Source organism: Leptodactylus fuscus, chromosome 3 (genome assembly GCF_031893055.1).
Source record: "Leptodactylus fuscus isolate aLepFus1 chromosome 3, aLepFus1.hap2, whole genome shotgun sequence".
In the NCBI taxonomy this organism is placed as follows: Eukaryota; Metazoa; Chordata; class Amphibia; order Anura; family Leptodactylidae; genus Leptodactylus; species Leptodactylus fuscus.
Window position 1 is genome coordinate 106809334 of NC_134267.1, and position 15691 is coordinate 106825024.

At 39.3% G+C, this 15691-nt stretch overlaps 1 protein-coding gene across 1 annotated transcript in view; it reads left to right on the forward strand.

Annotated features, from left to right (window-relative positions):
- CDK19 (cyclin dependent kinase 19) overlaps nt 1–15691 on the forward strand; it is a 130693-nt gene that overhangs the window by 79038 nt on the left and 35964 nt on the right. The window contains exons 5-6 of the mRNA XM_075268151.1: nt 1700–1757; nt 5204–5335. Of these exons, the coding sequence (XP_075124252.1) occupies nt 1700–1757; nt 5204–5335 (190 nt within the window). The remainder of the gene's footprint in view (nt 1–1699; nt 1758–5203; nt 5336–15691) is intronic.

Here is a 15691-nt window from a genome sequence, read left to right on the forward strand (position 1 = left end):
TATTTATTATTTGTCTACAAATATGGTTACTTTCATGGGTAAACCCTTTTTTTTTAAGGGAAAAAAGGGGGGGGGTTTCTGGGATCAGCCTTGATTATCTTGCTGGCACCTAGTCCCTATCATTAACAATTCTCTTCTTCAGCGGATATTTACTTTCAGTCTCCATCTACAGTAAAAATAATGACATTACCTCAATGGAGGGAAGCAGTCAGTCAGAGCGTTGGAGGAGATGTGACTCTCGCCGGCCTCAGGGTATTTGTTTGCACTGGCTTTTGAGCCAGTGTAAGTAAACCTGGAAATGTAGTTCAGAGTTGTCAAAAGTGCATACGGGCAGTAAACAAATCGGGCAGAACAGTGGGGGGATTTTAGGAACTTCAAAAATGAGAAAAAAAAGTATGGGAGCACTTGAGGATGACATTACCAAGTACGACCAAAGAGAGCCTGTCAGCAGAGTTTAGGCACTAAAACCAAACATAGTACCCAGCAGAGCATCTCATGGGTTCATGTGCACTGCAGCCGTGAGTATGATCTTGGGTTTAGGGCATCACAGTCCATGCACTAGTGTCAATGACGTAACTCTGGTACATGCACTGTAATGACCAGAAGCCTGGTACACATTTCCAGCTTCAGTGCGCATGTGCCCAAAATAATTGTACATTTTGCATGCTCTCTGAATGTCAGAGAGGCTGGACAGGCTCATTCACAGTCAAGGAGAACAATCAGCGCAGATTTACTTTAACTTTTAGTGCTAGGTATCTGCTCCAATAACTTTATACAGATAGTTTACTAATACATATCAATTAAAAGCTATTTGCAGATGCTGACACCTATGAAACATAATTGGAGAAGTCTTGGGACTATGGTACTATGTTCTGTTTTAGTAGCTAAAACACCATTGTTGAAAACAAATGATAAAAAAGGCAAATTGGAATTTGAGAAACTACATGTTGACAAACCCACAAAGTTTCAAGGTATTTCTGTGACCATTGTGTGTTTTTCCTTCATTAAATGAGGGGTGCCCACAATTTTGTCCGTGTATGTGTGTATATGTTTGTTGCTTTTCCAGATATTTGTATCATGTTGAATCTCGACACTTTTGGTTGGATGATATTTAAGTCAGAATTTTGGCACTTCTAGATACAATTCATATTCATGAAGGTCCGAATGACAGATTCATAAATATATCTAAACCTATAACTGGATTTGTAGTGTAGTTCAACATTATTGATAAATATGCCCCTTTGAATTTCTAAAAACTGGCGACAAAGCGCTACATTTCTGTTGCATGGTTAGTGGCAGCTGCACATTTCCAATAATGTTATGCTGTGCATTACATGATGCTCATGTCAAGAAAATCATAAAACGCTCACCTGCGCTCACGGCCAGACCCGGTCTGACAGCTTTCCGTCTTCTGCATGCAGAAGACTGAAAGCTGAGAATGGACTCCGGGCGCTAGTGTGAACCTAGTGTAAACTATTTTTTTTAATTTTGTTTGTTTTGTTATTTAGTAGGGTTAAAAATCTATGGAAATAGGGCAAATGTGCATATTCCACCATTGGAAGCCCCTAATTTATTTATATATCATGTTTATTAAATTAACTTATTAAATATGTTATAAACAGAAAATAACTCACATCCGATCTGGGTTTAAGGTAATAAAGGGCTAAAACAAAATGTAATTAAATCTTATGTTTTGCAGAAACCAGCAAACATCCTGGTAATGGGGGAAGGTCCTGAGAGAGGAAGAGTCAAAATAGGTAACTAAAAAGAACATAAATGCATATGATTTCTGCTTTAAACATGGCTGTTGTTATGCAAACTTTTATACAAAACCAAGAGATAAATCATCTCTCAGGTGAATAAAAGCAGATTAAAGTTTATTTAGAAGTGAGGTTAAAGCAAAAATAGCATTAGAGATAGAGATCATAAACTAAACAAAAAGATGTAGATATGGATTTCTCTGATAGTGCAGATAAGTCTCAAATATGTGCCAAAACAAGAATCTTTTACCAAATTTCTGGCAACCAGACATCAGAGTGTCTTCTTACAATCAACATCACTCTCCTAGGAAAATTAGCATTATTATACTTTTGACATTTAATTAAAGAGGACCTTTCACCATCTGGGTTACATGTGGTTTAATATACCACTAGAAAGCCAACAGCGCACTATCGGCTTTCATGTTCTGTGCCCCTGGTGAAGAGCTATCGGTGGCGATACCGTAGCTCTTAACCATCAGAAGGGCGTTTCTGACAGTCACTCAGGAACGCCCTTCCTCACAGTAGCGCCTATCGCCCTGTACTGTGAGAGCGGTGTGGAACACCTCCCTCCCGTCCTGTAAGAAACGCCCCTTCTCACAGTACAGTGCTGTGTACGCTGCTGTGGGGATGGGTGTTCCTGACTGACTGTCAGAAACGCCCTTCTGACAGTGAAGAGCTACGGTACTGATAGCTCTTCACTGGGGCCACAGAACGGGAATTCAGCGCAGTGTCTGCTTTCTATCGGTGTATTACACCACATGTGCCCCAGATGGTGAAAGGTCCTCTTTAACTCTAAAGAAATCACTGAGAATTACACTGATCATATAGCACCCAATGCGTTACAAGAAATTCACAGATAGGGGAAAAACTCCAATTGGGAAGCACTAATACAGTACTTTAATAAAACTTCACTTTTATTATAAAAAAATTTTAAAAAAAATCTCAATTGTTGAATTGTGAGTGCTCAATTGTGTCTCCACGGACTGCCAAGATATCAGCAATTGCATGCAAATTTTGAGGGGGAAAAAAATAGAGGACAACTTGTCTCAGGCTTGTCCTAAACAAAAACGCCAAACTCACCCCCTCAACCAGAACAAAAAAAGTGAGGATGTGTGCTTTCTGGCTGAAATCATAAATGGTATTGAAGCTATGGATTGGCCCGCCCATTTTCCAGACCTGAATCCGATTGAGCACATCTGGGACATCATGTCTCGCTCCATCCACCAACTTTAAGTTGCACCAACAGACTGTTCAGGAGTTGGCAGATGCTTTACTCCAGGTCTGGGATAAGATCCCTCAGGAGACCACCTGTAACCTCATCAGGAGCATGCCCAGGCGTTGTAGGGAGGTCATACAGGCACGTGGAGGCCATACACACTACTGAGCCTCATTTTGACATGTTTTAAGGACATTACATCAAAGTTGGATCAGCCTTTAGTGTGTTTTTTTCTTTAATTTTGGGGGGGACTTCAAATCCAGGCCTCCATTGGTTAATAAATTTGGTTTCCATTGATGATTTTTGTGTGATTTTGTTCTCATCACATTCAACTTTGTACAGAATAAAGTATTCAATGAGAATATTTCATTCATTCATTCAGATCTAGAATGTGTTATTTGAGTGTTCCCTTTTAGAGATGAGCGAGTAGGTATTCGATCGAATACGACGGTATTCGAAATACTCGTACTCGATCGAACACTACTAGCTGTTCGAAGTTAGGATTCGATGCAGAACCAGCGTTGATTGGCAGAATGCTATACATTGCCAATCAACGCTGGTTCTTCTCTTTTCTTTAGAAGTCTTCTCCCTGCCCAGCGTTCCCGTGTCCTCTTCCGGCTCTGAATTCACTCTGCTTAGGCATCGGGCCTGGGCAGAGCCGACTGCGCATGCCCACTCATCAGAGTGAATTCAAGGCCGGAAGAGGACGCGGGGACACTGCGCAAGGAGAAGAATCCAGCCCGACCCTCACTCATGGACTTGGTAAGTAGAATTTGATCGAATGTTGCCTACCCCTGAAACGAGCATTTCCCCCCATAGACTATAATGGGGTTCGAAATCCGTTTGAACAGTAGAACAGTGTGCGGCTGTTCAATCGGATTTCGAACCTCGAACATTTTAGTGTTCGCTCATCTCTATTCCCTTTATTTTTTTGAGCAGTATATTTATTTGGATTTGATAAGAGAGTGATAGTTAGTTACCATGTTCCCATTCTTGAGCATTCTGATATACAGTGATCCAAAGAATCTATGATTTACTATAGATCTGGCAAAGCTCTTAACAAGGTTGGACAGATCCCAGCAGCTGGATCATTGATATGCTTATAATTTTGCTACTGGTTGTGGCCTCTTCCCCTGCGTGTGAGACTAGACTTGGACCTTAGTTTACCCTAGTTTTTCCTGTATCCTTCCATTCCCGCAATGCCTTAAAATTGGTTTGTTTGTTTGTTTAAGGACCCAATCTTGATGTTTGTACTGTTTTGTTGGTTATGCCTACTGTCTTTCTTTTATAGTCTGTGTTCTACTCTATTTTGAAAACTTTCAATAAAAATGAATTAAACATAAAATTTAGCTGCTGGTATCAGATTATAAAACAGCTATAGATTTGGCCCATTAACATTGCCTAATGCTTGGATGGATGTGGCAATTGACAATATAACACATTGTGCTTGTGCTTGTTTGCTTTTTCTTGTCACAATAGCCAATGCACTACATGGAGAGGAATAATCCCTATTCTCTCCACGTATAGTTTCACTGCATTCCTGTTTAAAGTAAGGGAAATTTATCATACATTTTACACCAGTTTCTAACACAAAACATATGATCAAAATTACAATTTTCAATGTGTTTTTTATGCATTCAAAATGTAACAAAACCACAAGGTGTGACCCCATCCATACCACGTGAAGATGCAATCAGTCTGGAGTCTACAGTGATTTATCATGTACATTAGTTACACAGATTATAGGTTCTTTGTTGTTGAGAACTTTCTTTAAAGTTAAAGAGGAACTTTCACTACGTGCACTAACGCCAGCTGTTAGAATCTATGAATAGATGATGCCCCACTGATTCTGGCACAGTTGGAATTTTCTCTCTAGCCCCCACTGTTCCCAAGCAATGGCTAGTTCTGATGCCTGATATGCTACTTAGGTTCAGCACTGTCAAGTGGGAGATGACAGTCTGGAGCAGGATAGAGAGTGTGATTCAGAGCTCCAATCAGAGGTGGACATAGCTCAGAATCGCCTGCCTTGTTGGCTTCTGCCTTACACCACCCTCCTATACATAGTCTAAATAGCATATCAGAGGCCAACACTAACAATACTTATTACTTAGGAATGGTGGGGACCAAAGAAAAAAATTCAAACTTTGCTGGAATGAGTGAAGCATTTGGATTGGTTATATAGTAACATTGGATTTGTTTGTTTTTCTGTTTTGCTCTTCTTTTGTAGCTGACATGGGCTTTGCTCGATTATTCAATTCTCCTTTGAAACCACTAGCAGACCTGGATCCAGTTGTGGTTACGTTTTGGTACAGAGCCCCAGAGTTGCTGCTCGGTGCAAGACATTATACTAAAGCTATTGGTAAGTATTTTAGAAGATGGAATAGAAAAAAAACATACTTTCTAATAGGTTTATCTGTAAGTATTCATTTTGGTTCCTGTTTGGATATATGAACCATAATACAGTTCATTAAAGATTTTCTGAGCTAAGTAGAAGAGCAGATTGTGTGCTGTTTAAGGCAGCTGTATGTTAAATGTAGTTCTGAGACAAGTGGTGCAACGAGGTATTTTTCTACAGTGGCTTGAAAAAGTATTCATAACCATTGAACTTTTTCACATTTTGTCACCCCACAACCATGAACTTAAATGTATTTTATTGAGATTTTAAGTGATAGACCAACACAAAGTAGCAGATAATTGTGAAGTGGAAGGAAAATGATACATGGTTTTCTAAATTTTAATCAAATAAAAATCTGAAAAGTGTGATGCACAAAAGTATTCAGCTCCCTGTACTCTGATACTCCTAAATAAAATCCAATGCAGTCCATTGCCTTCAGAAGTCACTTAATTAGTTAATAGAGTCCAGCTGTGTGTAATTTAGTTTCAGTATAAATACACCTGTTCTGTGAAGGCCTCAGTGGTTTGTTAGGGAACACTAGTGAACAAACAGCATCAAGAAGACAAAGGAACTTACCAGACAGGTCAGTGATAAAGTTGTGGACAAGTTTAAATCATGGTTAGGTTATAAACACTTATTCCAAGACATTCCCCAAAATGGTATAACTAAAAAGTACACCTGACCCAGCAAAAAAAGACACCCTGTACATCATTACATAGAATACTGAGAAAGCAGTATGTGTTCTTTAGGCGATACATTTAATATCGGGCACAGTCTTGCAGCACAGTGAATGAAAAAGCCTTGAGGGTACCCTCATTCAGTTTATTTTAGCAGAGGGTATGTGGCTTAGGAAGAATGAGAAACCCTTAAGACATCCATAGATAAGTATAAAACATTTACTTAAAACTGATGAACTTTTTGAAAGGGACAACAGATTGAAATTGATTCTGACACATTTTAGTCTTGTATTTGTATGGTGTTATCTAAGGCTCAGATGTCAAAAACAACAGGAAATAAAAAGAGGAGATGAAGCATGAATGTGCTTAGCATCCAGACCTCTGCATCTTTCTGCCAGGAATGATATAATATGCTTTTTGTTTGAGCAGGTGGGAAATATTTTGTGAGATTAGTGTTTAGTTTAAGGCTTTCAGTACAGACCGTTCCAGAAAAGAAGCCATGGACTTGCTGGACTCATGGCACAGGTGTTTCCTTTCTGAGAGTCCTCTAATCTGTTTTTAATTTCATCGTTCGTTTTTTTGTTCTTGTACAGTTATTTTTTGAAAAAGGAAACAACTGAAATATGACATTCTTTAGTGACATTAACTGCCATAAACATTGCCATTTAGTAAGCAGTAACTGCAACGTAAAAAGGCTTCTAAGATAACGTTCATGGCTGTTTCCATCAATAAATAATAAACTGGGCAATAATAATGTTCAATAAATTACAGGTAGGAAGCCTCCATCAGTTTCCATTGTTTTGGATGGTCAAAATAGCATATCTACAGATAGATAATAAAAAATATATAAAAGTATGTTAAAATTGGAAAGATAATGTAAGTTGGAGAAGCTAAGTGTAGCACTTGGGATCATACTTTAAGGCAAACCTCTTTGGTAGAGAGTTAGGCGATCATTACAATAGGGAAAATTTATGTTAAATCAAACTTCATGAATGCAAAATTTTTCAGGTTAACAACCAACAATAAATTAGAATAACTGATAAATATTGAATGGAAACGAAGCAGGGACTTATATGAGACTGTTAGAATAAGTGCAGCTTCGTGGCAGTGCGGTGTTTGGCACAAACCAGGCCAAACCTAGATAAAGGGTCAACGATAATTGAATCAGTGGAAGGAGTGGTGAGCTAGGGTTTAGGCTGATACCCTAGCTTCTGTCAGAGATTAAAGACAGGAACTTAACAGAGGGGAAGATAGACAATGACATCTAAACAATAGGAGAAAACAAAACGTGGAGAAAAGGAAAAAATAAGTTAAGGACTAGGGGTAGGAAGTGGTTTGGGTATATTTCAGAGTGCAATCCTCATAGAGAACATCAGGAAAAGAGCTTAGCAAATGTATCTGATTCCCTGTCAGAGGAGTTTTCCGCCACAAGTGCTTCCATCCTCTGTATATGGATAAGATCCTGGAGCAAATCCACCAAGGTGTGAGAAGAAGTACTGTACCAATGTGTGGGAATCACAGATAAAAGCTTACAAAAAAAACTTGGATTCTGAATAAGCACTGCTTAATGGAAAAAAAAAAACTATATGTACAACAGATTGTAGTTAATAAGAGTTTTTTATTGGTTCCATCTTGGACACTCAAGAATTGGGTTACAGGCAACAAGTTTTGATCTTCCTCAGACCAACTAAGTAATGATAAAAAATAAACAATTGCATGTGTCAAGGTGAGGAGGTAACCTTCTTGGCAAAGCTGCAGGCGTAAAGGAAGTCCCCAGGTGTAAGTGACTCTGTTCTGGATTAACAAGTCCAGGAGAGGCTTTTGTGCTCACCATTTTGCTAGGGTAAGCCAGGACAGGAGGAGAATAGAGTGTCCTTGTCACAGGCCTTGCACATGATGGCTTCCTTTTGTTGGCATCTATAGACCCAGCATATAACATCCCTGGGATTGTTCGGGTCAGGCAGGCAGGGGCCTAAGGATCTGTGTGCCTGGTCCAGTTCAAGGAACGGCTGGGGTGCTCCCAGTAGGCCATTGAAGAAGTGCTCAATATAACATCCAAATGTTGAGGCTCGACTGTTTCCGGAAGTTCCTGAATACGAATATTATTCTGTCTGTTGCTTTTCTCTTGGTCATCCAGGAGGTCAGCCAGATAATGCAATTAAAAAAGCATGGGTAGAAGCTTGAGCCGATAGTCTGTCAGATAAGGTATTAAAAGAAATCTCTAGATTGTTGACTCTGTTCTCCAACTGTAAAGCATTAGCATACATAGCTGATAATTCTGTGTTATAGGACTACTCCAGTCTGGTGACATAAGCTTTCATATCAGCCCATGCAGGCATGGCACTCAGGTTAGCGCTTAGAGGGTGTTGCCATAGGCTGCTGCAGCTCCTGCGCAGCAGACCCTCCCAGCGGATAATCTGGTTGATAAATGTTGCAATTGACCCTTTGGCAGAATGAAGACCACAGAGGGGGCTATCCACCTGAGGAGGTTATGGTGTCGGGGTGATGGACCCATATACCTGGAGGTCTAGTTTAAGAAGGGGAGGCTGTAAATGGAGGAGCAGAAGCACGCAGAGGCAAACTGTCTGTATTTCACATAACCACCCCCCCCCCCCCCAAACCTTTGCTTCTCAGGAGAGTTGCATCCGAAGATCAGGCAGTGTCGGGAAGAAGGCACCTTACAGGACTTTTCTTTCTGACGTATAGTTTGATGGTTTGTTGAGAGTGAAGTTTAGGAAAATATGCTTGCTAAATGAAGTTGTATGTGTGCATAAGAGCTACTAAAGGAGCAAAATATGGTGAATTCTGCCAAAATTACTTTTCTTGATTGCTAATTTAAGGATAATTTCTGTACATCATTCTAATCCATGTCATAGCCACATATTAGCTGACACTTCATTCCATGCTCACGAAAAAAATAACATGTTGGTTAAGCAGGGGATGCCAGCTGTGTCCTTTAGCAATGTGAATTCTTAGATGTGACAGCTCCAGGTGTTGAATACTTTATAAGAGCGAGGCACAGACCAGTTCTCTCTTGTTCTTTGATGATGACCAAGTGGTTTTAGAAATTAGAAGAATGTGGAGTTTGGTCAGGTGCAGTCATTTATATTCTTTTTAATGATATTTTTGTCATCACCACTTATTACGATGAATTGTTCTGAAGATCCCGTTATCCAACAAAAACAATGTAGTCAATGCTGTGTTGGCATCTCAGCAGTTATGTGCAGGACAAGCATTTGCTCGGTATAATGGATATACTAAATTAGAGGGAATTTGTAATCTTGACACTTTCATAAAAATTCTTATAATGATGAATTTTATAACACCAAATATTTTGTTTAAACTGAGAATAAAGTTTGACAGCATTCCTGTGGTGCATGTTCTACCAAATCCCTATACATATAATACCATATTCCAAATTAATAAAACAACCTAAAATTAAACTGCCAAGCAAGAGAGCTGCCAAACGGAAAAAATACTGAACAAAATATTGAATGTGCTTCTGGATTTAAAGAGGACCTTTCACCATTTTGCCCACAGGCAGTGCGCTGAACTCAGCGCACTGTCAGCTTTCCGGCAGTATATAGAACTGCCTGTGGGCAAAATGGTGAAAGGTCCTCTTTAAGAGGAAAAAAAAAATAACAGCATGGTCTCATAGGATGGCATAAATTTAAAATAGAGGAGTGAAAGACAACAATGTAAGACCACATCTGCATGGAATTTATATGTTCTCCCTATATTTGCATGGGTTTCCTCCCTCACTTCAAAAATGTAATGTGTGCATTTCCTAATCTGTCCACAACAGTTTTTGGCATAGATGGGTATAGATTCATGGCCCTTTTTGCCCCGAATTATAGGTTCCCTGATGAAGTTAATATTGCAGCAATACCCGTGTAAATACGCGTGTGGAATTTGGTGTGGAATTTCAGCGCTGAAAAAAAAAAGCCTCCCATTGACTCCAATGGGTTCCTTTTTCTGCTAATGGTGTAGACCCAACCAGTTAGAGACAGGGACACAATGTCTGGCGCAAACAGGTTTATTTGGAAAAAAATTAAAATAAAATAAAATCTTCTGGTACAAAATAAACAAAATAAAATACAGCCTTAACTTCAGTCAAAAAAGTCAAAGAAAACCCTTCTCGTCCAAGCACTAACTAAACAGCAAAAAACCTAACTATATGTGTGGCTTACTACCAACCACACGAACAAACAAAATAGCACAGTATGTTATCACCAGACATCCAGTATTTCAGAACAGGCCCAGGTGCCTCCTCTTGCTCCCAGGATCTGCCCTGAAGTGCAGGCTGCACAGTTCTGTATAATTTACTTGTGCCTATGGGTGAACTTCTGGTATTCCAATGGCCCTTGGCCTGCAGGGTTTTTAATTGTTTTAATATGTATGTCGCTTTTGTATTTTTGTTTTTTTTTGTGAAATCAAATATTAATTTTTATTGTGGACGTGCTCCTGGATATAGGTGTTTTTGATTGTTACATTTAAATTGTTGGATCTGTGCCCTACTTGCCACTTTTTACAAATGTGGTTGGATTGAGGTGAAGATCACGGTGAGCTGGGCTAGTGTGAATTATACCTGCAGTCTACAGCTGTTTGTCTGCTGTAGATTTCATTATTGGGGCACATGACCTTCCCCTTATGCAACAGAATTATTAAGAGGCTAGAGCCTCTTAATAATTTTAGCACTTCTTGCACCAGCGAGAGATTTAACGCTGGCCTAAGAAACACCAGTGTACTAATAGTGCTTGTGTGTGCTTGCTTACTATAAAGATATAATATCATGTACAGGTCTGGAATATGTTTGTTCTATTGAAGGAAAAGGAAATTTAATTATACAAATATCTGGTCACTAAGTACCAAGGCTGAGGTCACAATTTGTACTTACATTCACCTGTAATATGCCGCTGTTTTCAGTAAGTCACTTCAGGTAACAAATATCTGAAATAGCAAGCGCGTCCAGAAATACTGTATCAAAAATGTGCTTGGTTATCTGCCAGTCACACCATAATGAGTCAGTAGCTTTTGGCTGCATGGCCTGATCTCCATGTGACTGCATCGTAGATGATTGATAGACATAATGCAGAGTGAGTCTTAATATTTAATGCATTTAGTGGTAACAAACCTTGTGTGGCTTAATTCTCATCAAACTTGAGGCTCTATAGCAGGGGTAGGGAACGTACAGCTCTCCAGCTGTTGCAAAACTACAACTCCCAGCATGCATACTGGCTCTGCTGTTCTGGGAACTCCCATGGAAGTGAATGGAGCATGCTGGGAGTTGTAGTTTCACAGCAGCTGGAGAGCCAAAGGTTCCCTACCCCTGCTCTATAGCAAGGGTCAACAACCTTCGGCACATCAGTTGTTGTGAAACTACAACTCCCAGCATGTATAATTGTTCTGTTGTTCTTGGAAAATCCAAAGAAGTGAATGTATGTTTAGAGTTGCAGTTCTAAAGAAGCTTGCTTACCTAAGGTTGCTGAAGCCTGCTTTATAGCCTTATATTTCTTTTGACAAAATTATATAATATACACAAAGTACTTGGAATAACTCATTTGACAAGACTAAAGCAGAATGTCCTAAAACTGAACTTTACCATTTACAGTGTTCATTCCTCACACCTGCTGTGATGAAATATGCATATATTGTGTTATGAGTTATGTATCTATTTAGAAATTTCCGTATAGATATGGGTTTCTTCATTCATGGGTATAGTTAGGAGATTGGGCCTTTGTATGGAAATTTCAATCCACAAGCCAGAAGACAGGTAGTTATTAAGTCCCAGCAGACATTATGACACCGGATGATCTGAAATTATTGACAGCTCTGTTACAGGTGGAAGGTTTAAAGAAGTAGCTTGGGGGTCAGGGGTCCATAAAAATTCCATGAGGTGTAGGATCTGTTTATCAGATTCTTTGGAGCCACATCTAGTGTGGGATTGCTCCATTTTCATTCCATCTAAGATTGCTTGGACTAGTCCCCACTCCTACCCCTTTCTTCTCTTGAGTGTTGTCTTAATAAAGCTTTGGGTCTGTGATTTTCCCAGTCCTTCCCACCCCCCTTCCTCTATTCCTTGCCTATATGCTTTGTTGAGTGTCTATATATATATATATGTGTGTATATATATATATATATATATATATATATATATATATATATATGTTTGAACAGTGAGGGATGTTAGTGTTGCATGCAGTACGAGCTATAGTATAGTGTATGAGGTATAGTGTAGGGTAACTTGTACTGTATATATACATATATTATGTGTGACAAAGGTCATTATATATTATGTACTGTGGCTCAGTCTGCGCTGCGTTGCAGAACATTTTATGCTTGTAGACAACTGATTGCATTTTCAATCACAAGTCGGTGTCTTTTGCCTCTAAAGTCCCCACAATTCAGAACAACTTAAAGGGATCCTATCATTAAAACTTAATTTTTTTCTGCCTACTACATAGGAATAGCCTTAAGAAAGGCTATTGTTCTCCTACCTTTAGATGTCCTCTCCGCGCCTGCCGTTCGGTATACAATCCGGTTTTTGTCGGTATGCAAATGAATTCTCTCACAGCACTGGGGGGCGGGCCCCAGCGCTCAAACAGCACTGGGGGCCTCCCAAATGCTGCGAGAGAACTCTTCAGCACTGCCTCCATCTTCTTCAAGAACGGGTCTTCACCGGCGGTGGCTTCAAACTTCTAGGCCTCGGGCAGCCGACTGCGCATGCCTGCCGGCCACAAGAAAATGGACGCTTATAATACTCTGTAAGCGGCCATTTTCTTGTGGCCGGCAGGCAAGCGCAGTCGGCTTTGCCCGAGGCCTAGAAGTTTGAAGCCACCGCCGGAAGAAGACGCAAAGAAGACCTGTTCCTGAAGAAGATAAAGACGGCGCTGGAGAGTTCTCTCGCAGCATTGGGGGTGCCCCCAGTGCTGTTTGAGGGCTGAGGCCTGCCCCCCAGTGCTGTGAGAGAACTCATTTGCACACCGGCAAAAAACGGGATTTTAACCGAGAAGACATCTAAAGGTAGGAGAAGAATAGTCTTTTTGTTAAGGGTATTCCTACATGGTAGGCAGAAAAAATTGAGTTTTAAAGATAGGATCCCTTTAACTGTCGTGTTACACATTTGTGTGCTAATAATACGTGTTATGGGTATATTGTCGTCTCGTCTACTCTTAAGTGACAAGTGGTGGCAGCTCTGTGTGTAGATGAGCCTATTGTGACAGGTGATCTGGAAGTGAGTGTGGAAACAGAGAACCACATTTTATGATTGCATGTGTGTTTGTGGCGAGTATGGTGTTTGGGTACCCCACAGAATTGGTATACAGTGAGTGGATATATCTGGGTGTGAGCCCCGATTTCTAACACTTGCCAACATAGTTTTTAAAAAGAGTCTGTCACCACACTGCTCTAATATAAAAGCGCAAATGCGAGAACACAGGGCCAGGTGAGATTTCAGCATAGCTCCTTGTCAGTGTGAAGCAACAAAGCCACACTCAGTCCTCCAGATTTTTCATTTGCATATTGTGAAATGAATGAATATCTCGCCAATGAAAACATGAATTTTCACAGGGAAAAGCGTAATACATTCAGGTGAGTTTGACCTATCTGTGTTACTGGTGACAGACTTCCTTTAAGAATCTGCCATTATTATATATACTGTTGTTAGCATATTAAGTGCTATAAACACATTGACAAGTGTCAATGTTGGGTCACTTCATTGTTGTCTTGAGTGTTGTGTCTTCCAATCATTTACTTGATGCTGAGACTGACTCCTGCTGTTATGTTAGGAATAAGTAGAGGAAATTCTTTCTTGACCAGTGAATTGTTCTATACAGGAACTTTCCTAAAGTAGATATGCTTTTTTGTGTTATTCTTGTTACTATGACTAGACGTGCTTCATTGAATTAGAAATGTGATATTAATAAAAAGCATGTTCATGTAGTCCTGGTGTCTGGGATTCCTTGGGATGTATATTCAGGAGTGTACTATATATAACATATAAACAGACTTATTTATGTCTAGTGAGAAGTTATTTTGTAGCAAAGTATCTCTCATATGGCTTTATGTTTATATACATTTTAACACTCCTTTTGTGTTGTAGACAAAAAAGAAGGCTCTATGTTTAACGCAATCCTTATACTGTGTATCAGTCAATAGCACTGATAGACAAAACACATCACCATATCATATATAAAAAAAAAATCATCGTCTTTATTGTATTAAAGAGTTAATAAAAAAAAATAGATTGGTCACAATTGGTCACAGTTCAGCTAGTGTACATTGCTAAAATCTTGTAACAGGCAATAGGCACGGACACTGCTGCCGGTCACTAACGGTAGTGTGAACGCCCCATTATACATTAAATTGTAGACTTTATGCCATCACGGATAATATGTTTCAATGGATTATGAACTTTTGACCGTGGTCTGTTTCTGTGATATTGTTACATAGTCAACTATATAACTATGTAACAATATCACAGAAACAGACCACGGTCAAAAGTTCATAATCCATTGAAACATATCCATGATGGCATAAAGTCTACAATTTAATGTATAAGGGGGCGTTCACACTACCGTTGGTGACCGACAGCAGTGTCCGTGCCTATTGCCTGTTACAAGATTTTAGCAATGTACACTAGATGAACCGTCAGAATTTTCATTCATTTCAATGGGATTTTATCTTGTGTCCGTTTACACTCAAATCTTGTTTTTTTCCAGCAGACAAAAAAATCCTACATGCAGAACTTTTCTGTCCATTAGAAAAAAACAGACGGCAAGAATCAGTTATTTATTTTATTAAATTGAAGTCTATGGGTAACGGACTTGGATAATAGACAGTTAGCGTCCGTTTGTGTCTGTTATGATAGGTGTCCGTATTTTTTTTTTTTTTTAAATGCACGCCTTCATAACGGAATCCAATGGTAGCGTGAACCCTGCCTAACTTATAGCCTTAATGCTATCATGGATACTATGGGGAAGATTTATTATGTGTTGTACACTAGTTTTTTTAGTGTACAAGGCATAAAAATTGCAGTTTTCATTAGCTCTGCGCCACCTTTTTCACTTCCCCCAAAAGGCTTCATGGTGAAAGTGCAAGAGGTGGGGCCATCAACTCCACTAAATTTATCGTCATTTATGCTAGAAATCTGTCGTAAAGGGAAACGTGTGCCAGCAACACGTTATTACATCTGCTCTTATGTTTCAATGCATTATTATTATACTTTTGAGCATGTGGCTTGTTTCTGTGGAACTATTATAGCCTATTTAGGTTTTTTTAACAATTTGAATACAATAAAATGATTATATTTCATATGATATGGTGCTGTGTGTTTATGCTGTATGCTGGTGTGCACTGTATGATTACTTTTATGCCTGAATACTATTTGTTTAGAAGGCTCCAGTTACTTGCAATAGAACGAGAAGATTATTTTTCACTTCTCCACTTTACTTATACTACAAATCCTCAGTGTTATAGGTGTGTAAACATTATGGATGCCAGAGGCAGTATTTTTTCTACTAAAACCCATACCTGTCTCCTGCCCTTTGCAATTGAAAAATATGAAAAAAATACAGAATACTATAGGCAAAAACAATAGAGAAATGGTTCTTAGTATTTAAATGTAAATTGACTACATGCAAGA